Source organism: Brassica napus, chromosome A6 (assembly GCF_020379485.1).
Source record: "Brassica napus cultivar Da-Ae chromosome A6, Da-Ae, whole genome shotgun sequence".
Lineage (NCBI taxonomy): Eukaryota > Viridiplantae > Streptophyta > Magnoliopsida > Brassicales > Brassicaceae > Brassica > Brassica napus.
This window is the reverse complement of record NC_063439.1, coordinates 5,640,058-5,663,936: the sequence shown is the minus strand read 5'-3', so window position 1 is coordinate 5,663,936 and position 23,879 is coordinate 5,640,058. Positions and strand designations below refer to the sequence as shown.

The 23,879-nt window shown below is 35.7% G+C and overlaps 5 protein-coding genes across 12 annotated transcripts; 2 read left to right on the top strand and 3 right to left on the bottom strand.

Annotated features, from left to right (window-relative positions):
• The first annotated feature begins 1,696 nt into the window (after window positions 1-1,696).
• LOC106346469 (protein IQ-DOMAIN 28) lies at window positions 1,697-4,809 on the top strand. 7 transcript variants are annotated; one of them, XM_048782275.1, is made up of 7 exons: window positions 1,734-1,915; window positions 2,014-2,106; window positions 2,367-2,701; window positions 2,778-2,972; window positions 3,055-3,135; window positions 3,202-4,465; window positions 4,556-4,809. In XM_048782275.1, the coding sequence occupies exons 3-7, from the start codon at window positions 2,426-2,428 to the stop codon at window positions 4,585-4,587; spliced, it is 1,848 nt and encodes a 615-aa protein (XP_048638232.1). In that variant the 5' UTR covers window positions 1,734-1,915; window positions 2,014-2,106; window positions 2,367-2,425; the 3' UTR covers window positions 4,588-4,809. The 7 variants fall into 7 exon arrangements, with proteins under 7 accessions (XP_048638235.1, XP_013641262.2, XP_013641261.2 ...); XM_048782279.1 differs by having other exon boundaries at window positions 1,739-1,910; XM_048782278.1 differs by lacking the exon at window positions 2,014-2,106 and having other exon boundaries at window positions 1,697-1,906.
• LOC106346470 (probable serine/threonine-protein kinase PBL2) lies at window positions 4,781-6,864 on the bottom strand. Of its 2 annotated transcripts, none has more exons than XM_013785811.3 (6): window positions 6,478-6,864; window positions 6,055-6,392; window positions 5,829-5,964; window positions 5,605-5,741; window positions 5,395-5,518; window positions 4,781-5,331 (listed from the first exon to the last, which is right to left on the bottom strand). In XM_013785811.3, exons 1-6 carry the CDS (start codon window positions 6,530-6,532, stop codon window positions 4,865-4,867), a joined length of 1,257 nt encoding a protein of 418 aa, XP_013641265.2. In that variant the 5' UTR covers window positions 6,533-6,864; the 3' UTR covers window positions 4,781-4,864. The 2 variants fall into 2 exon arrangements, with proteins under 2 accessions (XP_013641265.2, XP_022576436.2); XM_022720715.2 differs by having other exon boundaries at window positions 6,055-6,401; window positions 6,478-6,858.
• A 4,140-nt stretch (window positions 6,865-11,004) lies between these two features.
• On the bottom strand, window positions 11,005-13,524 carry LOC106346471 (probable serine/threonine-protein kinase PBL2). The gene is made up of 5 exons (XM_048782280.1): window positions 12,850-13,524; window positions 12,622-12,757; window positions 12,396-12,532; window positions 12,181-12,307; window positions 11,005-12,072 (listed from the first exon to the last, which is right to left on the bottom strand). The coding sequence occupies exons 1-5, from the start codon at window positions 13,291-13,293 to the stop codon at window positions 11,723-11,725; spliced, it is 1,194 nt and encodes a 397-aa protein (XP_048638237.1). The 5' UTR covers window positions 13,294-13,524; the 3' UTR covers window positions 11,005-11,722.
• Window positions 13,525-15,897: 2,373 nt separating this feature from the next.
• Window positions 15,898-17,680, top strand: LOC106346472 (UDP-galactose/UDP-glucose transporter 3). Its single transcript, XM_013785813.3, has 7 exons — window positions 15,898-16,081; window positions 16,199-16,296; window positions 16,385-16,515; window positions 16,593-16,623; window positions 16,727-16,830; window positions 16,909-17,030; window positions 17,109-17,680. Exons 1-7 carry the CDS (start codon window positions 15,978-15,980, stop codon window positions 17,512-17,514), a joined length of 996 nt encoding a protein of 331 aa, XP_013641267.2. The 5' UTR covers window positions 15,898-15,977; the 3' UTR covers window positions 17,515-17,680.
• Window positions 17,624-20,823, bottom strand: LOC106346473 (transcription factor MYB124). Its single transcript, XM_048782274.1, has 11 exons — window positions 20,726-20,823; window positions 20,450-20,615; window positions 20,313-20,359; window positions 20,085-20,141; window positions 19,871-19,943; window positions 19,712-19,767; window positions 19,456-19,623; window positions 19,079-19,373; window positions 18,857-18,999; window positions 18,482-18,767; window positions 17,624-18,391 (listed from the first exon to the last, which is right to left on the bottom strand). The coding sequence occupies exons 2-11, from the start codon at window positions 20,537-20,539 to the stop codon at window positions 18,281-18,283; spliced, it is 1,326 nt and encodes a 441-aa protein (XP_048638231.1). The 5' UTR covers window positions 20,540-20,615; window positions 20,726-20,823; the 3' UTR covers window positions 17,624-18,280.
• Between the last annotated feature and the right edge of the window lie 3,056 nt (window positions 20,824-23,879).

Below are 23,879 nucleotides of genomic sequence, written 5' to 3'. Positions count from 1 at the left end.
TATTTACCAAAAACTCAATATTTTTGTAGGGGTTAGCCCATAGATTTTGAGAAAATTTCAAAAAATACTACAATATTGTTTTAATTACTAGTTGCATCATGCACTAACATATTATGATTTTTAAAGAGGTTTGGAGCCTTTGTTGTCTCCGTTTATCAAGAAAATTGTGATTTTATAGTGGTTTTTCTATCGATTTAGGGAGTATTATGAAGTTTACTAAATTAATTGATAAAAACAATTAAATGATGCTCATTTACCATGAAAAATAGTTTAGCGTACATTAATACAAATTTAGAATATGGTAGAAATTTTAAAACAACACTAAAGATTATAGGCTTCGGTATATAAAGTATTTACCAAAAACTCAATATTTTTGTAAGGATTAGCCCATAGATTTTGAGAAATTTTCAAAAAATATGACAATATTGTTTTAATGCCTAGTTGCATTCTGCACTAACATATGATAACGTTCAAAGAGGTTTGGAGCCTTTGTGCTCTCCGTTTATCAAGAAAAAAATAATTTTATAGTGGTTATTCCATCGATTTAGGGGTATTATGAAGTTTTACTAAATTAATTGATAAAAATAATTGAAAGATGCTCATTTACCATGAAAAATAGTTTAGCATACATTAATACAAATGTAAAATATGGTGGAAATTTTAAAACAACACTAAAGATAATAGGCTTCGGTATATAAAGTGTTTACCAAAAACTCAATATTTTTGTAGGGGTTAAGCCCATAGATTTTAAGAAAATTTTAGAAAATATGACAATATTGTTTTAATGCCTAGTTGCATCTTGCACTAACATATGATGATGTTCAAAGAGGTTTGGAGTCTTTGTCGTCTTTGTTTATCAAGAAAATAATAGTTTTATAGTGGTTATCATAAACTCAAAACAACTCTTTTTTTTTTCTTTGGTCGCAGTTTCCAAGTTTTCTTGAGAACTACTATAAGTAATCATGATTGAACGATTTCTATTTTATTCTTAACAAAAGAAGGGGATGGGGGAGCAAATGCGAGTAAGCACATCACATGCAACTGCCTTGTAAATAAGCGACACTGCCAAAAGTATCAACTAATATCATATTCCAAATATGTTTTTGATTTTTCATTTTGCTCTAGTATAATTTACTTTTTGTTGGGCTTATGGGTTGTGAGAGGACAATGTTTAAACCCAGTACATATCCAACTTAGTTAGGCCCCCATATATCCATCTTTATGGTCCATATAATTAGGTTATTTAAAAAATAATAATAATTAAGATGCAGCTATTTTCAACAATCATATAGCTTTATTTTAAATAAATCCATTCATCAAAACTGAAAATAAAAGAACATACATTTTCTACGTACATGTTCTATGAAATAGTTCAAAATCAAATAGAACAATTATAAACTTTATTTTCTTTATGGACCAGTAAAACTATACATCAATTAACTTACAGGTTAGAATAGACTAGTACATCGTTATCAAGAACTGGTTTAACCATCTAAACAATGGATACTTAAGTACTAGACGTCTGAATTTAGGGGACTAACCACTTGGATAATGACACTCGATTTAAAAGAAAAAGAAAAGTTATCAATTATCATCATTCATCAACAGTATGATCCAAGAAAAGTGAGGGTACTTCTGTAAATCCAACTCCATTAACTCCTTTAATTGGGCCCAGAAAGGCCTAGTTTTAAACTTTGCCAACACATAGATCCCAACGACGGCGTTTCCAACCGAAAACTTAATTAATTAGATTCTCTCTCCTTCTTCATCTCAGGCTAATGGGTATCACTGTCAGTGGAACCGTTGAGGAGTCTAATATCCACTGTGACCTACTCTGCTTTTCAGCCTCTTTGGTCATTGATCTTGTTCGAAGACTTTAAAGGACAACCCTCGTAGAACAACAAGAGTAGGTTCGGTACTGATCGTTCATTTTGAGGCTGACGTTTATTTTTCCTTTTTCTTACTCCATTTATTTTGATTTAAAAAAAAAATGTCTGCTTTTGATTTTTGTAGTTAGATCTGGCTACTCGCTCTTGCTCACCATCTTCCATCTCTGATCGCTGATTTTTTTTTTTACCAATTTCCTCAACTTAATTGCTTTCAAAGGTTGAGACTTTTTTTTTTTTGCTTTGGTATCTGTTTTCATCAGAACTTTACCTGCTCTGTTTTTTCTTCTTGATTTGGCTCTGCTTTGTTCAAGATCTCTGCTTTTGTTCCACTTTATTTAATGGGCTTTTCCTAGTTTTGGAATTAATACATGATGAATTGGTTTCAGCCTCTACTGTGTTGTTAATTTGCTGTGTAAGGCTTAGCATGTTACTTTGCTTGTGGAAAGTCACAGACTTTGGCTGGTTCTCTCTCTGCAGGTGTCTATATTTAGCAACTTACTTACTTCAAGTTTAGACGCTTCTTGCTCTCTTAAGACATGGGAAAGACACCTGGTAAATGGATCAAGACTTTGCTTCTCGGGAAGAAGTCGTCACCAAAGTCTAATCTTGTTGTGTCGGCGGTGAAGGATGATTTTTCAAACTTATCCCTTGACCCTCCTGTGGCTTCATCACAACCGGATGCAGCAGCTTCAACTGCTCAACATGTTGTTGCCCCAAGCAACGGTGATGATCTTGAGTCAATGAATGAGTTGGATGAACTCAAGCTTGGACAAGCTGCAAGTAAGATTCAGGCCGTTTTCAGAGCTCGTCAGGTAGTATATTCTTGGCTATTAGCTTATGGTACTGATGAATTGATGATGATGATTGATTGGTGAACTTGTAATGAAGGCACGTAGAGCGATTCGGACCCTCAAAGGTATCATCAGGCTGCAAGCAGTTATCCGTGGTCACCTGGTCAGAAGACAAGCCGTTGCTACTTATTCATGTATTTGGGGTATTGTGAAGCTTCAGGCGCTTGTTCGTGGCCGCATAGCTAGATCTTCTTCAGACAGTGTGATTCAGTGTCACAAACCACCTCTTACGGTAGAATCTCTTCACCACTCCTTAGTGTTACTTAGTTGCATGTTATTTAACTAATCATGTAATGTTCTTTTTCTTCTATTAGGAAGTTAATGATTCCGAAGCTTTGCAAGTGAGCATGTGTAGTTGGATGAATAATCCCTCAAAATTCATCATTGTCAATAAGGTATTTTTAATCCCTAACTATGGCTGCATCACAGCATTGGTTGATTGTTTCCGTGGGTTCTTTCAGCTTCTGGCTTCATCACCAGCTGCATTGCCTCTGAAGATTCAATATGGTGCTGAGGAACCTAACTCAGCTAACGTTTGGCTTGAACGCTGGACACAGTTGCATGTTTGGTCTCCTCCTCCACGAGCAGCTAAGATTCTTGTTCCACAAACTAAGACGAAGAAGCGAAACTATCAAGCAGTGGTTGATTCAGAAAAGGCAAGGCCAAAGCAAGTTGTCAAGAAACAATCCGGCTCAATTAGTGGAAAGGTCTCTAACCGTTCTTCTACAACTGAAAGTGAGAAACCTAAACGAAGTACTGTGAGGAAGGCTTCCGCTCTTAGTAAAGATCCCCTGAGAACTGAGAGTGATAAGGCGAAGCAAAAGTCAAGAAAGAGTAGAAGCGCCGCCTCAAAGGAGGAGGTTAAAGAAGAGAAGCCTAGGCCTAGTCTCAAAAGGACTTCTCTTTCGAACACGTCGTTGAAAGTCACCCGTAAATCTGCTGAGAAGAAGAAGGATACTGTGGATTCTGTTCAGATAGAGCCTGAAGTGAAGGTTTCAGATGTTGTTGAAGTAGGAGACGATGTTGAGTCTGCTGAAAAGGAGAAAGATGCTGCAGATTCTGTTCAGATGGAGCCTGGAGAGAAAGTTTTAGATGTTCTTGAAGGAGGAGGAGACGCTATTGAGTCATCTGTAAAGGAGATAGAAACGGTAGAATCTGTTCAGATAGAGCCTGAAGTGAAGGTTTCAGATGTTCTTGGAGGAGGAGACGCTGTTGAATCAGCTGAAAAGGAGAAAGATTCTGCAGATTCTGTTCAGATGGAGCCTGAAGTGAAGGTTTCAGATGATCTTCAAGGAGGAGAAAAGGAGAAAGATACCACAGATGAAGTTCCTAAGGAGCTTGATGTCGAAGAAGAAGAGAAATCACCGGAGGAAGATGAACTCAGAACTTCAGAGACCATTGATAAAGGTGAAGAAGACCTCAAATGCTCAGATGTGAAGGTAAGCTCTGAGAATGGTAATATTGCTTCTGATAACTCAAAGCCAAGTGAAAGACGAGTGTCACCGCACAATCAAGATGAAGGGCGTACACATAGCGGGAGGAAAATCCCCAGCTACATGGCCCCAACTGCATCTACATTGCGGCGCCATTCTCTGCCTTCTCCAGCCAATGGTAAGCCGGGTGTTACTACTACTATCTCTCCAAGGGCTCACAAGCTTCTCCTAGCCTCGGCCAAAGGATCTATGAACGGCGACAAATGTGCTTCTTCTTTGAAGAACAAAAGTGGTATGCAAGACACACATTTACACAAGTCTCTTTAAAGCTAAAAGTTTACTCACATCAATAACCTTGTCATTTTGTTCTTGATTGTTTCAGACAAGTCAAACAAAACCGAGTGGAAACGGTGAAGGTTCAGGCAAAAGAGATTTCATCTCATTGTCATATACAATCAAGCTTAATTACTTAGTGTGATCTTTCTCTTTCTCTGCGTTTGGTTTGGTTTGGTGAGTTTAGAGAGTGTTTTACTCATTAGTTCATGTTCATTTCATCATTTTCATATGTTACTTCAGTTTACTCTATGTTTGACAGACACATAAAAGGTTTGAGTAAATAGTTCTTCTCTGTATAAATCTTTTCTTTTACATACACTACACATACAATGCAAAGAGTATGAGGTATATACTTTCATCTTACACGTGGAGATTGACTGTAAGAAGGCAAAGGCGACGCACCAGGAGTTACGTTCAGCAGAGGCCGGTCTTGACTATATCTAACCGGAGATTTCTGCATTATAGCAGAGGAATAACGAGCTTTTGGAGATTCCTTGTGTTTGGTTCCAGGTTTAGCAGCGGATTCTAGCTGTTCCAATGTGGATAAAACCACTGACATTTTCGGTCTTAGCTTCGCCTCGGGGTTTAAGCACTGCAACGCGAGGGTAGCAGCTGCATAAGCTCCCTTTTGTGGATACTGCCCGCCTAGTTTGGTGTCCATTATTCGAAAAAGCTTCCGCTTATCGTCAAGGTACGGTTTAGCCCAGTCCACGAGGCTATACTCGACTCCACCATTTGAAATGTCCATGGCACGTCGTCCTGATATTAGTTCCAGTAGTACCACGCCGAAGCTGTACACATCACTCTTTGCCGTCAATCTACCTGTAGATGATGAAAATGAGCTTTCCGAAAATGTCTCAAGGAACAAAAACACTCGGAACAAACCTGTGGCGACATATTCAGGAGCTGCATAGCCCTGAGTACCCATGACATTTGTGGACACATGTGTAGCATCACCAGTAGGACCTGCTTTCGCCAAACCGAAATCCGAAAGCTTGGCATTGAACTCCTGCATTTTAGACACAAAAACGGTCAAGAGAGTCAAAGAGAATCAATCCCAAGAAGTGGTTGAAGAGAGAGTCTTGGTCTATTTACAGCGTCAAGTAGAATGTTAGCAGCTTTGAAGTCTCTATATATCACTTGTGACTTTGCTTCATGAAGGAAAGTTAGTCCTTTAGCTGCACCTACTGCCACTTTCATCCTTATTGCCCATGTAAGTGGCTGCGCACCACCTGCAAGAAACCATTGACCACGACGGATTAAAGCATATATACTTCAAATCAAACTAAAGATTAGTTTATATTACATTAAAAACATACGTCTAAAAAGATGATTCTCCAAGCTTCCTTTAGGCATGAACTCATATACAAGAAGCCGGTTTTCGCCTTCTGAGCAGTATCCAATCAGTAATACAAGATTTGGGTGAATAAGTTGACCAAGATAGTTCACTTCAGTCTGAAAAAAACAGCAACAAAACCTCAACAGTCAGCATGAGAAAAAAACACACATCAATCACAGCAATGGAGAAGATGAACCGGGGCTTACCAACCACTCTTTATGACCTTGAAAGCCTTCAGGCTTAAGCTTCTTAACAGCAACAACGATACCAGAACCAGGTCGTGAAGCAGCGAGAGTTGTTTCATCAATCCATCCTTTGAATACGCAACCAAAACCTCCTTCTCCTAGTAGACTATCAGGACGAAAGTTCTTAGTTGCGTTCTTTAGTTCGTTGAAAGAGAAATCCTTTAGATTTGGCGATGAAAGTATCTCTCCTTCTGTCCTATGCTGCGTTGGTATTGATCCTAAACTACTGTTCCCCGTGCTGTAAGAACTTGTGCTTAAAGGAACTGTGGAACGGCTTGTATTGCTCGAAACTTTTGAGGCTGAGGAAGCTATAACAATGATCGATGAAACATCAATACAAGTCATAACAGAGAAAATCAAAAAGGCTTTAGAGGAAGTATTTACCAGAATTATGGCTGCTGTTATCCACTTTAGCTGATGAATCTAAGCAATTACCCATTTCAGATTTTTCTTTTAGAAAAAAAACTAGTTTAGAGAAATAAAAGCTGCTTGAAATTCTAGGGCAGACAAAGCTCGTGTTCTTGTGGAACAAGGAAACAGATGATTAGGACAAGAACAGAGCGTCAAAGTAGCAATTACAGAGAGTTTCGCCGGTGTAATGTCTGCTAATATAACGAAAATATTAAACAACTATAAAAGGGAGAGAGGAAGGACGAAGGAAGGGGGAAGAAGAATATAGGAGTCATAAGCAAAACAAATCAATAATACAAAGTCTCCGTGTGCTTTTGTTTTATACTCACGATAATAATTTAGTCAAGTTTCTTATTTTCGAATGTGAGTGAGTCCCAGATTCGCTTTTTTAATTTATGACCTAGCAGCCATGGGACAGAAGACTTTATTAGTTCGGGTTGCCTCATGCTCACGCCACTACGTCCACGACCGTTATTAATATTGTATGAAGAATTATTTTCCAGTAACTGAGTGGTAATTATTACAAGAAGAGAAAGTGGCGGTGGTGGTCGCCGGCAAAGAAAAGTCTTGTTCCCATCTCATTATCTAGTTATTTTCTTCCGTTTTTAGCAGTCAGGATTAATTAGAACATGACAACAATGTTTAAAATTGCGCTTGCGAGTGGTGGATATACTAAAAAATGAATTTTGAGATATACATATATATATACTAAATGAAAATACAAAATAAAATCAATAAGCTAAAAACTATTTAAAATATCACTCAGATTTTTCTAACTATTTATTTGAAATTTTATACTACAAGAGGTTATCCTTGACTCATTAAATCGTGTACTACAGTTACATATTGTTCTGTATATGATTTTCATTAATCTCAACTTATAGGAGTTATGGAATAAACAGAAAAGGAAAGTTCTTTTTTTACTTTGTTGACGTAACAAAATCGGAATTTGTCTGTTTTGCTTGTTGTTTATTGTTTTTTCAGCCAAATACGGTCTTCCTTGACGACCAAAATATTATTTTTATTGGGGGACAATAAAGGCGGCGGACTGCCTATATCGTTGAAATTCTGATGGCTAACTTTTTTTAATAATAACTCTAATGGAGATTTTACAATAATACTTACGGTTTGTCACCGTCGATAATCAGTGGGATTCCCCTCTTTAGATTTTATGTTTTCGAAAAACAAATTAATTATGTTTCAGAAGTTTTGACGTACATTTTCAAATCATGAAATATCAAAACAATAAGTGGGTTAGACTTTTGTTGCATGTGTCTCATTTACTAAAGTGTTGTGCATATAGCACAAGATTATCGTCGTCATTATTCAACAAAATAAGAGGTTAGTTTGAGTAGCAATTTATGAGTAATAAAAGAAAAGTTTTTTTTTTTGCCATCTATATTATTAAAAAGGCAAAAGTCCAAACAAACCATACAACATGGCCCAAACCATAAGTTTAAAAGTAAACGGGCCAAACAAAAACAAAACCCTTTAACGACAAGGCCTCCGGCCCAAACTACCAGTCGGATAAAACACACCATAAGACGCGTGTTAATTAACCGAAAACAGGAGAACATGTGTCATCATCTCAACAATAAGGAAAGACATGCATCGCCTGAACATCTAACCGTCACCGATCTTGATCCAAACAGCGAGGTTACCGCCGGCGAAAACAGAAAGAGACCGCGAAATTCGCCGGACCACGCCGGAATCATCACCCCAACACCAGAATTAACCGGGACCTTTAACAGAACCACCGAAACCACCTCCAACAACTGTATTGGAAGTTACATGGATTCAGTTTCTTCAATCGCACACGATGAAGAGAATCAATCGAAAGAATCGAGATCTCATCCAAGCTCAGGTTCCCATCACCATAACGAACCATTGATAGACCTCGGCCACTCCCCAGGAAACCAAACAAACCACCCCATCTCAGATTTCTCGGCGATCTCCGTCAAAGACGATCGCAATACCATCAGAATCTCTTCACCAGATCCAGACGTCGGATGGTTCCGTCGAAGGAGACGCGAACTACTAGAAGCAAGGCGGGCTACACGCCGTCGAGAAGACCGCCGTGTACCAGAAACGATAATCATAACACGGTGAAGGAACCACCACAACTTTCATCTCTCAAAATTCTCGGAGAGAGAAGAGAGAGAAAGTCTACCATTCTCTTTGTATGGATAACAAAAGAAGTTATCTCGTATAAAGAAATATCATATTATCATCAACGCATGAATAACCAAACTCGCAGTTAACGGTCTTGCAAAAATTACTAGTGTTTTCTTAAATCTTAAATGTGGATATCCATGGCCATGCATTGACCCAAGAAACGACTCGATCTATATTCACATTACTGTTGACCGGAAAACTGAAAGACGTGTGAATATTGAATATTCTTAATTTATCAGGCGCATGTGGACATCACCAATTTGACATTTTTTTCCAGAATTCGCTATAGAAAGTAACCTTGTAAAGTTGACAAAAGTAACCATGTAAAATATCATATTATCATCAACGCATGAATAACCAAACTCGCAGTTAACGGGTCTTGCAAAAATTACTAGTGTTTTTTTAAATCTTAAATGTGGATATCCATGGCCATGCATTGACCCAAGAAACTACTCGATCTATATTCACATTGTTGACCGGAGAACTGAAAGACGTGTGAATATTGAATATTGTTAATTTATTAGACGCAATGTGGACATCACCAATTTGACATTTTTTTTTTCAGAATTCGCTATATAAAGTAACCTTGTAAAGTTGACAAAAGTAACCATGTAATTTTCTTATTATAGTACTCCATCGGGAATGTTGTTATATTTGATATATTAGAGAATGTGACCAAGATACTTGTATCCAGTAATATCACGAAATCTCTTATATCCGCTCAATAGAAGTCAGCTTATACTATACATGTGTAAAATGAGTAATAATCACTCTTTTGACTTTTCAACCAGAAGTGGTTTCCGAAAGGATTATGTTTATCATATAAATTAATTCTTATCCTCCTCCTTTATGAGTTCACTAGATTCTAACCCGCACACTCGTGCGGGTAACATTTCATTTATAGATATAAAATTTTATATTATTTTGTATCTAATAATTTATAATAATATATTACTGTCATTTTAAAAATAACTTAATAGATTATATATAGTTCTAAATATTAAAATTTAACATATGTTAACAATTTTATTTTTTGTAAAAACTATTACTTAATTTATGAATATTAATCATTTTAAAAGGTGAATGATATTTTAGTCACTTTAAACGGTGAATGATATTTTATTTATATATCTTAATGAAAGTATTTTTCAAAATATATTGGTTTACCAATTCAACATAATTTTAATATTTTTGCACAAAAAACATAATTTTAATATGTAATTCATTAATTACTTCTATTTTAATATAATGTAGAATATACTTATAAAATTTATAAAATTAGCATATAATTTCATTATTTTGTTTATAATAAATTTTTTTAATTAATATTAACTTATAATAATATTATACTACTAATTGCAAAATTAATCAGTGCATTAGTGAAAAGAATATTTAAATTTTTAAAAAGATTTTGTTAGATTTTTTCTCAACAGATTTGGTTATTCCTAAAACTAAAATTTAAATTTATAGTTAAAATGAGAATTTGTTATTAATATCTTTATAATTATTTAGAAATGTTATACATTAAATTAACTAATGTAAACAATTAAAAAATTATTTGAATATATGGACCTAGACTTTTAGTATGACTATTTTGTAGTAGATAAAAATTGTACTTCTCTTTTAATATAGAAGATTATGTATATTTCGAGATCTAGTTTTCGAGATCATATTTGGTGTAGTAAAACTTGTAGATTATGTATAAACTTTGAAATAAATATACTAATGAAGACAAGAGTAATAATAGAAGTGCTTTTCGGAGAAATATCTCGCCAAATCTAGATTTATTTGGCAAGATACTTACTATGTTCACAGATCAAGAGTTATTTGGAATAATTTTGCAAGTATATTTTCGTATGTCATTTTCTTATGTTTTGTACTATATCTCTTTGATGGTATGTAAAAGAATACCGTATGACAATATGAACTTTCTTATGTTTTCTAATATATGTCTTTTTGAAATGTCTATCAAACTCCAAATCACATGTTGTAGTTAATAATATAAAAATAAAACAGATTCCACTAAGGATGTATATAGCAATTGGTGAATAAGATAAATGTAAATGTTTTTTAATATGTTATGGTACCAAACATGTGGTTAGTAAATTAAAATGTAAATCCTTTTAATAAGTGAATCATTCACGTGAATGTGACAAAAACAAAATATAAATCATGCGGAGGATAAATGTTTAAATATGTTGTTACCAAATGGTTAGTAAATGAAAGGGTTAATTAAAAGGTTTAATTAGATGATCTTACTATGATTTTTTTATGGTAAATAAAAGTGGTACTTCTATTTTAACAGAGAAGATGACTTCTATGTTAATTAATTTTACTAGCATTCATAGTATACAAGAATTAAATTACTCAATAGCTTAGGGTATTTATTCAACCAAGTGTTTGGAATCATTTGATTTTTAATGAGCTTTAGATGAATTTACATAAATTTGATATGATTTGTTCAACTATTCTAGAATCTTATATAAAATCATGAGATTTATATTATTTTTTATAACTATGAAACTCTCTTTTTTTTAGTGAATAAATTTAACATTCTTCAAAAAAAAAAAAAAAATATGAAACTCTCAAACACTCTAGAATCAGATTTGTAATTGAAACTTTTACCTCTATTTTAGGTCGATTTTATAAAACTTGAATTTAAAATATAAAAAAAGGAGTTATGGAATAAACAAAACGAAGATTTTATTTTTATTTTGTTGACATATGAAAACCAGGAGTTTCTTGGTTTTGTTTGTTGTTTATTCCCTTTTCAACCCATTATGGTCTTCTTTGTTGAAACTGTGATGGCTAATTTTTCTTGATGATAAATTTGATGGAGATTTTACAATAGTCCATATATATAATGTCTGAGTCACGATACGATCGATAACCAGTGGGATTCCCTTCTATTCAAAATTCGAAAATGTTTATTATTTACTCTAAGAAGGCAAAAAGGGAATGCACAAGGAGTTATGACAGCAGAAGTCGATCTTGAGTTGACTATATCTTACAGGAGATTCTGTATAGCAGAGGAAAGACGAGCTCATAGAGATTCCGTTTCAGTGTACTTTGTTCCAGGTTTAGCAGCGGATTCTAGCTTTTCTAATGTGACTAAAACCGCTGACATTTTAGGCCTGACCTTTGCCTCGGGGTTTAAGCACAGCAAAGCGAGGGTAGCAACTGTGTAAGCTCCCTTCTGTGGATATTGCCCGCCTAGTTTCGTGTCCATTATGCTAAAAAGTTTCCGCTTATTGCCAAGGTACGGTTTAGCCCAGTCCACAAGACTACATCTGACTCCATTATTTGAATAGTAGTCCATGGCACGTCGTCCTGATATTAGTTCCAGCAGTACCACGCCGAAACTGTACACATCACTCTTTGCCGTCAGTTCACCTGTGGATGATGAAAAATGAGATTTCAGAAAGTGATAGAAAACTAGAGATTTGGGTTCTTGGTTTAGTCTAGTTTAGTACCATGTAAAGTGAGTTTACAGGAACAAACCTGTGGAGATATATTCAGGAGCTGCATATCCCTGACCACCCATGAAAACTGTAGCTACATGTGTATCATCATCTCGAGTAGGACCTGCATTCGCCAGACCGATATACGAAAGCTTGGCATTGTAGTCCTGCATTCAGACACAATCTCAAACTGTTAAGAGTCAAAGAGAACCAATCCCAAAAAAAGTGGTTGAATAGAGAGTCTGGTCTAATTACAGCGTCGAGTAGAATCTTAGCAGATCTGAAGTCTCCATATATGACTTGTGACTTTGCTTCTTGAAGAAAAGTAAGCCCTTTAGCTGCACCTACTGCCACTTTCATCCTTATTTCCCATGTAAGTGCCTGCGGACCACCTGCAAGAAACCATTGACCCGAATCATATTGAACAGTCCATATGCTTCAAAACACAAACTAAATATTTGTTATATTACACAGAACATACGTCTAAAAAGATGGCTCTCCAAGCTTCCTCTAGGCATGAACTCATGTACAAGAAACCGGTTTTCGCCTTCGGTGCAGTATCCAATTAGTAATACAAGATTCGGGTGACTAAGTTGACCAAGATTGTTTACTTCAGTCTGAAAATAAATAAAAAATCTCAACGTCAGCAAGCAAAAAAGACACATTAATCAATCAGGGCAAGGGAGAATATGAACCGGGGCTTACTTACCAACCAATCTTTACGACCTTGAAAACCGTCAGGCTTAAGATTCTTAATAGCAACAGCGATACCTGAACCAGGTCGTGAAGCAGTGAGAGTTTTTTCATCAATCCATCCTTTGAATACGCAACCAAAATCTCCTTCTCCTAGTAGACTATCAGGACGAAAGTTCTTAGTTGCGTTCTTTAGTTCGTTGAAAGAGAAAACCTTTAGATTTGGAGATGAAAGTATCTCTCCTTCTGTCCTATGGTGCGTTGGTAATGATCCTAAACTACTGATCCCTGAAGGAACTGTGGAATGGGTTGTGTTGCTCCAAACGTTCGACGCCAAGGAAGCTATATATAATAAATGATCGGTCAAACTCAAACAGAGAGTTGCTAAGAACATCAATACAAGTAAATATAACAGAGCAAATTGAAAGGCTTGAGAGGAAGTATATACCTGAATTAGCATGTCGGGTGTTATCCACTTTAGATGATGAATCTAAGCAATTACCCATTTCAGATTTTTATAAAAAGAAGCTAATTTGGAGAGATAATGCAGACAAAAGCTCGTGCTTCTTGTGGAACAAGCAAACAGATGATCAGGACAGGAACAGAGCTGCAGAGTAATGTCTGCTTAGCCAAATATAGACGCTAATATAATGAAATGGTTAAACAGTAAGAACCGAGGATTATAAGCAAAACAAATCAATTAAACAAAGACGCCGTGTGCTTTTTTTTGTCAGTGAGTCTTTTTAAAAATATTTTTTTGTCAGCGAGTCTTTTTTTAAAAAGAATTTTTGTCGGTGAGTCTTTTTTTACATTTTATAATCTTTTTTTTTTTCCCTTTTCACTGAAGTTTATTAAAGGAACTTAGCCCAACAAAACTAAGTCCACATGCTATACAAACCAAGGTCAAACGAAAGACTAAAGAAAAGGCCATCAGGCCAAACGAAAGAGCCTAAAACAAACGGACCAAACAACATTTTGTTAACTATGGGCCTGACCCATAGGAGAAACCCGTTGTAGAAGGAAGCACACGTAACCCACCAGATGTCTGATCATCTCGCGATCGAAGAACACGTGTGAAGTCACGAATCCCTTCCTTCCACCGGAACCAGAGAGAAAAACGGCAGAACTCCGCCGACGGTGAAAACGAACCACAAGAACCAACAGAATGGTCTTCAAAGAGGCTCGAATCAAGGAATCTATCTGGCGGATCTACGAACCGACGAAAGATAATCAACCACCTACAATCGATCTTACATCTCCGACTACCATGCAAAACCAAACAGACATCTTTAAAGATAAAGATAAGCGTAAAGATGCAAAAACCCAAAAACGATTGGAAAGAAGAATCGTCAAAGTTTCAGAAAGAGAGGCAGTGAGAAGAAAAAGAACAGAGTCGTAGATCAAACGGATCCGGAAAAACCCGGACTTGAGCCGACGATAGCGATGCTAGAAGGAGCCATCACCTCCCGGAGACAAAAGCCAGCCGTCCACGCCGGAGAAGAAGGCGAAGACGCCGGAGACAGAGACCGGTCGGATGAAACCGAAACCGGGAACAAAAAACAAAGGTCTCTCTCACTCTCAAAACAAAATCTAACCTCTCTGAAAGATTTTTTAGAAGATAAGAGAGGAAGAGTGTCCGAGAGAGAACTCTCTCTCTAGGAAAGGAGAGAGAAGCCTTACATTTTATGATCTAGCAGCCTAGGACAGGAGACTTGTGGAAATTCGAGTTATATCCGGTTGCGTCATGCTCACGCAAGTACATCCACAGGAAGGGACGGTGGTGGATAAAAAGTCGTCTTCCCATCTCATTTTTCCTTTTGTAGCAGTCAGATTTAATTAGAACAATCAAACGTTCAAAATTTTGCATGCGAATGAGTTCTTGAGTAAATACTAAATACTAGATTCAAAATAAATATAAATTAAATCAATAAGCTAAAAACTATATTTAGATATCTAAGAGACTAAGAAAAAGCATTCATGGCCTTTTTACCATTTGTTTTCGTTTTAATTAGAATATTTTATATTCACAATTGTGACGTGAGGGAACAAGATGGTTTCGATTGCTCACGTTATACAATTATGTAAAATATATTATAGCTTATTGGTCTGAATACTTTGATATACAATTATGTAAATAACCTTTTAAATTATTATATTACTTACTCCATTGCGAATGTTAGGGAATGAGACCAAGTGACTTGTATCCAGTAATTACTCAAGAGAAGGGAAGCTTATACGTAATGTACTATACATGTGTAAAATGAGTAACAATCACTCGTTTCACTCTTCAAATCAGAAATGGTTCTCTCAAAGGATTGTGAGTATTGTTTATCATATAACTTAGTTCTTATTCTCCTCCTACTCTATGAGTTCATGACTTCGATGTTCATTAATTTTATTAGCATTCATAGTATACAGAAATCAAATTACTCAACAACTTAATTTGAGTAACATGGTTAAATATATACTCCCTCCGTTCCTTAAAGATACATATTCTAGAGAAAAATTTTGTTTCGAAAAGATTTATTTTTTTACATTTTTAATGCATGTTTTATTAATTAATTGTAAACTTCAAAAATTTTAATTGTACTAATTGATTTTTTATTGGCTTAAAATTGTGGAAAGAAGATAAACACAAAAAAATATGCAAATTTAATGTATTTTATTAAAATGTGTGAAAAAACTAGAATATTGATTTTTCAGGAACAGATGGAGTATTAATTAATAGTTACACCAGTATGGTTTACAAAAAAAAAAAAACATGCATTAGGCATTGTACATGCATTAGGCATGGGTACAAAAAAAAAAAAAAAAAAAAAAAAATGGTTTACAAAAAAAAACATGTTTTTACTGCATGGAGGGAGTTTCATTAGGCATGGGTACTACGAGCTAACTGCGTGATGTTTTTTTGGGTAGAGAAACACGTCACGTAGTTCAAGCTTTTATCGCAGATACGGAATACAAGTGTGTGACCTGAGTCACCACGTCAGTTTATCCATCCAATGAAATAATCACACGTGGAAGATCTACGTGTTTCTCGCGCCACCGATACTAATAACTTCCCGTTTTCACTTTAGATTAATCTCAAATTAAACCGAAACTACGATTCGTCGCCGGAGTATAACCGGAGAATAAAAAAAAACGATGGAAGCTCACGGTTCCGGTCTCCGGCGAGTTCTCTTGTTGTCATTCTGCGTCGCCGGGATCTGGGCTGCGTACATTTACCAAGGCGTTCTTCAGGAAACCTTGTAAGTAAAATTTCTCAAAAATTCGAATCGATCACGGTGGTGATGCGTTTCTGTGATTGGATTTGGAACTTGTTCTTTGATCCAAAGGACTCAAAACTTTAATGGTTTGTTTGTTAGGTCGACGAAGAAGTTTGGTGAAGATGGGAAGAGATTCGAGCACCTTGCGTTTCTGAACTTGGCTCAGAATGTTGTTTGCTTGGTTTGGTCTTATATAAGTTAGTTTTAACCAAATGCTTCTACTTTTGTTGTGTATATAGCTAAAGAATTGGATGATGAAGCTGAAGTATTTATTTTTATGAGTAGTGATTAAGCTGTGGTCCAATGGAGGTAGTGGTGGAGCTCCATGGTGGACTTACTGGAGTGCTGGTATTACTAATACCATTGGTCCTGCCATGGGCATTGAAGCTTTGAAGTATATTAGCTACCCGGCTCAGGTAACTTTATTCCTCTTTAGGTTTATATTTTGATTCTCTGGGGAAATTATATTTGATGGCGACCTTGCTTTACGTAGGTTCTGGCAAAATCTTCTAAAATGATTCCAGGTGACGTGTCTATAAAGAGTGTCAAATACCATTTAATACTTTTAAACATAATTGCTCCTCGACAGCTGTTTAGAGTCGGGACTTGTTTTTTTCTTTCATGTAGTTATGCTTATGGGTTCCTTAGTTTATGGCATAAGATACACTTTGCCTGAGTATCTTTGCACCTTTCTCGTTGCGGGAGGAGTCTCCATGTTTGCTCTGCTTAAGGTAAGCAGCTCTATAATTAGGATCATTTGTTATGATTTGTCTCAGGAACATACTAAGCTGTCTTTTGAATGGCTTTAGACAAGCTCGAAGACCATCAGCAAGCTAGCAAATCCAAACGCCCCTCTTGGTTACGGACTTTGCTTCTTGAACCTCGCCTTTGACGGATTCACAAACGCCACCCAGGATTCCATTACCGCAAGGTTTGATTCCTGACATGATGTTATAACTCTCTTTCTATTTTTCAAACTCAATGTAAATGTCGCCGTACATGGATACAGGTACCCCAAAACCAACGCATGGGACATAATGCTGGGAATGAATTTGTGGGGAACCATATACAACATGGTCTACATGTTTGGATTGCCACACGGGAGCGGATTCGAAGCTGTGCAGTTCTGCAAGCAACACCCTGAGGCAGCATGGGACATTCTCATGTACTGTCTATGCGGCGCAGTGGGACAAAACTTCATCTTCTTGACAATTAGCAGATTCGGGTCTCTAGCTAACACGACCATCACCACAACCCGGAAGTTCGTAAGCATCGTGGTATCCTCTGTTCTCAGCGGGAACCCATTATCCTCAAAACAATGGGGATGTGTCTCAATGGTGTTTGGTGGTTTGTCTTACCAAATTTACCTGAAATGGAGGAAGCTGCAGAGAGTGCAGAAGAAGAAAAAGACTTGATGCAAAAAACTAGAATTTTCTTCAAAATTTTGTTGTTGGTTTGAGAACTTTTTACTTAAATATATAACACAAAAGAGGTAGTCAGTCACATTAGCAATATGTAAACCAGTGCACTAGAAGAAACTTATATATATGTCAATCCAAAATCAAAGCATGATTCCACTCATTATATGTCTTTACAATAAGTTTTAACATTCTATTCTCTTCTTTCACAGCTGTGAGAGAACAACAACAGAGACAAACAGGTAATAACACTCTGAAAGACTTCTTTTATATCATATGTTGATAGAGAGATTATGTACAGAGATGATGAAGAAAACAAATCAAGAAATCATGGGAAACTGCCTCAGATGATGTATCTGAGTATGACCCTTAAGAGACAAACCAAAGAATTTTTTTTTCTTAGGACAAACTGGTGGTGCCTTCCTTTGTGGATATGGCTTCCTTATGTTTTTAGTAAGAGAAGAAAAAAAAGAAATCTGAAGAATCTGAGTATATGGCAGATTCTTGAGAGCCTTTCTTTGTTGGGGGTTAGAAATGTTACCGTTAACATTCTAGGAACCAACAAAGAAATTTATATAAATAAAAAACCGTTGAGGAGGAAGGAATGCAGATCATGGCATGCCCGCTTCACAAAAAACTTCCAGGCCGATATGGCTGCAGACACCTAAAGCAAAAGTGAGAAAGAAAAAACTACGTCTTCATAGAGACAAAACCGCGGTTTTAGGGATGATGATGGATCAGAGAGATGGTTGGTTGGTTGGTTCTACAAGCTATGTAGAAGGACTCTTTTGCAAGGGGGTGGTTGTGAAGGATTAGCACTTGGACATGGAGATGAGGACTCAATCCCAAGTGTTTTTAGCAGGAAGCTCCTCTCCTGCAAAAGCAATCAATCTTTTAAGACTCAAAATGTCTGATCATATCCTACGTACTCTTTGAATGATGAATGTGTGTGTGTGAGGCTTACACTTTCAGAGAACTGTGGACTTGGGATGCCATCTGCTAGAGACCTGAACAATGGTGTGACCTGAATAGGGGAGCTGAAGTTTTCTTCTTCGCCCGAGGTGGGCATATTCTCTTCAGGATTTTTCAGGACATCACACGTTGAGAGAAACTCCTCTCCACTTTCCTTATGTTCTGTCTGAGGAGGATCAGGCAATGATGGTTGTGTTTTGTCACCAGACTGGTCCAGCATGATGGTTGATCCTGAACTATACTCAGAGCTAGCTGGTGAATCATGGAGATCAGGTTGCCTAAACAAACATCAAAATGAAAATGTTACACAATCAAAACCTTGAGTATGAACATAAACATGATGTGGTAATTGAAAGCTAATATTCACCTCAAAGATGGGTCATTGTCTTCATAACTACTCCTCAAATCCCCTATAAGGTCCCTAAACTCCTCCAGTTGAAAATCAATGTCAGGGAATCCATATCTCAACAGATCATTTTCCTTGCCTTTATTCAGAAAATCCTGAAGGACCTAAACATATATAACAAGAGCTATCAGAACATTTAGCTATTTTCATATTTGTTGAGAAGTTGTGGTTTCTTGGTTTTACCTTCCAAGCATTCTCCATGCTTTGTTCTGTGTTGTCTGCATTCACTTTCTGCGCCAAGGAGCTTAAGAGTTCAGCTTGTTGCATCAAAGCTGTGACTTTAGGATCATCTTTCTTAAGAAACATCCCTTCACCATCACTCTCCTTCACATTGCTTGTTTGATACTGTTCTTCCAAGCTATCAATACCAGTGGCATTGCATGCCAATACCGAGAATGGAGATCTTGTCTGCTGATTCAGACAAGCCTCAACGTTTCCGTAGTTATTCATCTCTGTAAGCTCTAGAATGTGACTTCTCCTGTATAGAGTAGCCAACAAGAACATGAATTTGTGATTGAAAACACTTATGTTTTACTAGATCAAATAGGAAACAAACTTACCTTGTTCTCTTGGCAATAGGGGCTTCATTGTCGGCTTTTTGGGGTGTACTAATACCGTCTAAGAACAACATTCTCTTGTTGTTTGAGTTGTTCGAGTTGGCCATAGCTTCATGTTTGGCTCTCTTCTTACAAAGTGTTGTAAACCTGTTCTTGACAGCATTATCCGTTCTACAAACACACAGAAGTACATAACATTAAATGAATCACTCTGGTCTTATTATGATGACTTCAAGCACCATTTGAGCGGTTATTCTACCTGCCTGAAACCACCTTTGCTATCTCAGTCCATCTATTCCCAAACACTCTTTGTGCCTAAAAAAAAAAAACACAAGAGCATCAAGATCAGATATAAAAAACCAAACACCAAATCTGGAATATTATCCATGTAAAAATGAAGTTTGTAAGTGAATCCTACCTCACACAAAAGCATATCTTCTTCAGGAGACCAGCCTCCTCTCTTGAAATCAGAGTTTAAGTATGTATACCATCTGCAAACAAAAGATCCATAGCTGTATTTTAAAACGTAAAAAAAAAAACTCTTGTGTTTCTAACACTAAAGGAAACAGATTATATTTTTTTTTTTGATAAATAAAAAAGAAGTTAAGCAGACTATAATCTTTTTCACCAACCTTCTTCTGCATTGTCTTGTGCTTTTATCCTTAAACTTTGATGCGATGATCGCCCAACTAATATCATTAAAAACACAATGGAAGCAACAACCCAACATCAGTTACAAAAAAAAAAACAATAACAACAACAACCCAACATTCTTTTTTAGAATCTCTCTTTTTAAAAACCAAAACTTTCTCAGGGAAAAAAAACAGAGGAGTCAAGTGAATAAAAGAGAAAGCTCTCACTTTTCAGTTCCATGAAGAGTAATCTGGTCTCTTAGTATAACATCCTCCTGCAACTCCAGAAACCCATTTCAGAAAACAGAGCAAAAAACAGAGAGATTCAAGACAGACATGTATGTATATATGTATTCATCACACACCTCTGGTGTCCAAGTAACAATATGACGTTCCTTCTTCTTTGAATCTTCGTTATTAATATTCTTCTTCTTTTTCTTCTTCGTATCTTCCATTTTTCTTCTCCTCTTTCTCTCTGTAAGTTTAGTGTTTTCTTCGACGCTCCGTTGCCTTTTTATAAAAATCCAAGTCCTTCTTCCAATCACACACCCACAAAGACTTTTTCCTTAGAAAAATAAAAAAAATAAAAAGAAAGAAAAAAACAAAACCTAATGAAAGACAAACTCTGAAAAGGAACTCACTCAAAGACTCTCTCTACTATATATCTGCTTTATTTATTATTCTCCACTGGTGAATCTGTGACTAAACTCCTCTGATGCGAAATGTTTTACAGAGATGGAGGTACGTTAAAAAGGAAAATGGGTTCTTCCTATATATATAAGAAAACAAAAATCCCAAGACATGGGTTTGTTTGAAAAATATTTTTTTTCTTTTCTTTTGAAGTCATTCACGGTCCATGAACACATGGGTTTTACGTTTTATCAAATTCAAAATGCTAGTAAAAACAAAATATATTAAATTAAAAGAAGTCTTGGTTTTAAGATATTTAAAGAAAAGACTTAAAATAAAAATAAAAATGAAAACCAACGGATGGGTGAGTAAGTGCGCGGGTATGAAGGAAAGTTTGAAAAAAATGAACGCTGAAACCCATGACCTTGTTCTCCATTACTGCCACCCCCTCTTCACCATTTATGATCCATTGTCTCTCTTTTGATTACACTATTTGTTTAAATTTTCTTTAAAAATATTTAAATTTGTAGGCAGCTATGCATTTTCTGAAGTACTATAAAACAAAGAAACACTTGCCATTATGTTACGGTAGTAGTGTCTAGAGTTTTGTGGAGAACATGATTGCTTTATGGGTTTTCCTACATTGAATTATGATGTTATGTGGTTCAATATGATTGATTTTAAATCATAGGTGTAAACAAAATTATGTATACCAGGAAGGACATTATATGTTTTAATAAAAGTATGTTAACGTTCTGTAAAAAGAAAAATGGGATGTATGATAACGTTTTAGTTTCAAGTACGATTCTTTGGAAAGTAATCTTTAAGTTGCTTGAAGGCCTTTACTCTAATGCTTTCTCGTAATTTCATCAAAAAACTATGTTTATTGTACATTTTTTATTTATAAAAATTAGATTCCAGTTAGTAGAAGAAAAAGCTTTTGACAATAGAAATTAGTCAAGTGGATAGTAACACGAAATACTATATATACAGAATATACATTTTTAGTTTAAGCTGTGAAAACTATGAGTATGGGTTTGGGGAAAAGAGACAATAACATGTAAGAAAAGAAAATATTTTGGATTTGGAAAAGAAATACTATAAATCATGATCGAGATTGGCAACACGTCGTTGGTGTTTTGTTAAAAAAGGGTACATGACAACTTACGTGACTCAACGGCCATTATTCATTTGGATCGATTCTTATAATTTCAAATTTTTAAAATTTCAGAATTAATTTCTGTTTAATCTCAATGCATAAAAAGTCATGTACAATGAGCTGTTTCAATTTAATTTAGACCCCAAACAGAAGCGCCCACCAGTCACGACGAATGCAATTAATTTTGGTAACTACTTGCTACTCTCTAGTCTTTGGTCATTTAGTGTGTGTGTGTCTGTGTATAATTGAAATAAATAAATATAATTCAAATGATTATTCTTTCAGTCACCCCTTTCTCCTGGATTTATCATTATATCTACTCTTTCGAGAAAATAGATTAATTTTTTTTTTTTGATAATTCTGGTATCTGGGCAGCCACATTCCCAACTATTCCCCGAAAGGGGTCCAGCGCTCCAACGAAAGGGATGTTAAATCCGTTGTGGCCAAGACTCGAACCCGGATGACGGACAGTACAGCTGTACCTCCTTTACCACCAAGCTACGAGCACTTGGTTAAAAAATAGATTAATTTATTTTAATAGAAATAGATTAATTATAATATAGTGAGCATATTTCATAATTTTATTAGTATATATACAATAGTATAAAGGAAATCGATTATCACAGTTTCGCTAACTGTTCCAGTAGTACTTTAACGAAGATGATCTCTTCCAGTATTTTTTCGAAAAATCATTTGTTGACAGTGAACAATATACTTAATGATTTATGAACTGTCGATATTTAATTGGAAAATGAGGGCCAAGCAACACCGTCGGCGCGTGGTGCCTATTTGAATCAGACAGCGAAGCATTTCTGACATATCACATTTTATGAACAGTGGCTGTAAGAAAAATGTATATATTTTTCTTACTGTTGCTTAAATTCTCTTTTGTCCACACCCTTTGTGTATTTATATTCGCATTTAGTCGATTCTCCAAACTCTATAGTTTATGGTATCTTCTCAGTGTCTGTTTTGTATTTTACTTTAACAACCAGTGCAATTAAACGACGATAGTATCGACATACGAGATAAAAAGAGGGGACTTCTTAAAAAGTGTTTATCCAAAGTTAAACATTCTCTTTTGCTGTTAATGGAAATCACTTTTTATAAGATTGATGTGGGTTTTTCTTGTCATAATATATAGTACAGACGTTTAATTTTGGCAAGGGTTATGCTCTTTTTCCACTCCACCTAGTGTATTTTTTTGGGCTAAAAGAAGCTGAAAATATTGACAATTTTTTTAAGGGCTGCTCTTCTTCCTTCCAAGGTGGCTCTGTGTAATCCATGCTGTATATTTAGATGTTTGTCTGTGCATGTATATGTACGAACGTACGTACGCGTTGTATCATTCGGCCATGTAAACAGATCAACGTACGTCTGTAGAATATAAATATTTCTTTTTTTAGAATATAAATATTTCATTAAAATGAATTACATTTAAAATTAACGTAACTATATCAACGGGACCTATTTATATTAATTAGTTGTTTTAAATCACTACATAGGACATACATAGTATTTGTTATAGAATATGACAGTGAATGATGATAATGTATCGTATATATGTGTATTATAGAGACGGTTGTAACAAATAAATACACATGTCAATTATATGTCCATTCTCCAAGATTGAATCACATGAGCATTTTTCTCGGTAATTGACATTGCATATCAAGGAAAATTCTTAGGTTTAAATTTTAGAACATAATAAAAGTATGTCTACAATTAGCTTAAAAGAAGTGTTGTTTTAGCTTATAATACTATTATATCCAAATTTGTAGCATATATTTGGAGAAATTACTAATTATTTAACGTCCGGAGGTCATCATTTCTGAGCTCGACGTCTGTTTCCAGTATGTGGGTTATACTTTCATCTGCCTGCTTGCTCTAATAAATTAAAAGATTTGTCAATGGATCATGCAAATCGCTTTGAAAAAAAATCCTTATTTTATTTTTATTCACATGTAAATGTTTTCAAAACATATTATATTAAGGGTAATTGCACC

Bases quoted from the DNA above. Each gene is read 5' to 3' on its own strand.
- LOC106346471 (XM_048782280.1), bottom strand. From the start codon at position 13,293: ATGCTAATTCAGGTATATACTTCCTCTCAAGCCTTTCAATTTGCTCTG. The intron at 12,758-12,849 runs GTAAGTAAGCCC...ATTTATTTTCAG, and splicing joins AAGGTCGTAAAGATTGGTTG to ACTGAAGTAAACAATCTTGG. The intron at 12,308-12,395 runs GTAATTAGACCA...GTCTGAATGCAG, and splicing joins CTAAGATTCTACTCGACGCT to GACTACAATGCCAAGCTTTC.
- LOC106346472 (XM_013785813.3), top strand. From the start codon at position 15,978: ATGGAAGCTCACGGTTCCGGTCTCCGGCGAGTTCTCTTGTTGTCATTC. The intron at 16,082-16,198 runs GTAAGTAAAATT...TTTGTTTGTTAG, and splicing joins GGCGTTCTTCAGGAAACCTT to GTCGACGAAGAAGTTTGGTG. The intron at 16,297-16,384 runs GTTAGTTTTAAC...TTTTATGAGTAG, and splicing joins CTTGGTTTGGTCTTATATAA to TGATTAAGCTGTGGTCCAAT.
- LOC106346470 (XM_022720715.2), bottom strand. From the start codon at position 6,532: ATGGGTAATTGCTTAGATTCATCAGCTAAAGTGGATAACAGCAGCCAT. The intron at 5,965-6,054 runs GTAAGCCCCGGT...TGTTTTTTTCAG, and splicing joins AAGGTCATAAAGAGTGGTTG to ACTGAAGTGAACTATCTTGG. The intron at 5,519-5,604 runs GTAAATAGACCA...TCTAAAATGCAG, and splicing joins CTAACATTCTACTTGACGCT to GAGTTCAATGCCAAGCTTTC.
- LOC106346473 (XM_048782274.1), bottom strand. From the start codon at position 20,539: ATGGAAGATACGAAGAAGAAAAAGAAGAAGAATATTAATAACGAAGAT. The intron at 19,624-19,711 runs GTAGAATAACCG...GTGTGTTTGTAG, and splicing joins GCAAAGGTGGTTTCAGGCAG to AACGGATAATGCTGTCAAGA. The intron at 19,000-19,078 runs GTAAAACCAAGA...ATATATGTTTAG, and splicing joins GCATGGAGAATGCTTGGAAG to GTCCTTCAGGATTTTCTGAA.
- LOC106346469 (XM_048782278.1), top strand. From the start codon at position 2,426: ATGGGAAAGACACCTGGTAAATGGATCAAGACTTTGCTTCTCGGGAAG. The intron at 2,973-3,054 runs GTAGAATCTCTT...TTCTTCTATTAG, and splicing joins GTCACAAACCACCTCTTACG to GAAGTTAATGATTCCGAAGC. The intron at 4,466-4,555 runs GTATGCAAGACA...TGATTGTTTCAG, and splicing joins TTCTTTGAAGAACAAAAGTG to ACAAGTCAAACAAAACCGAG.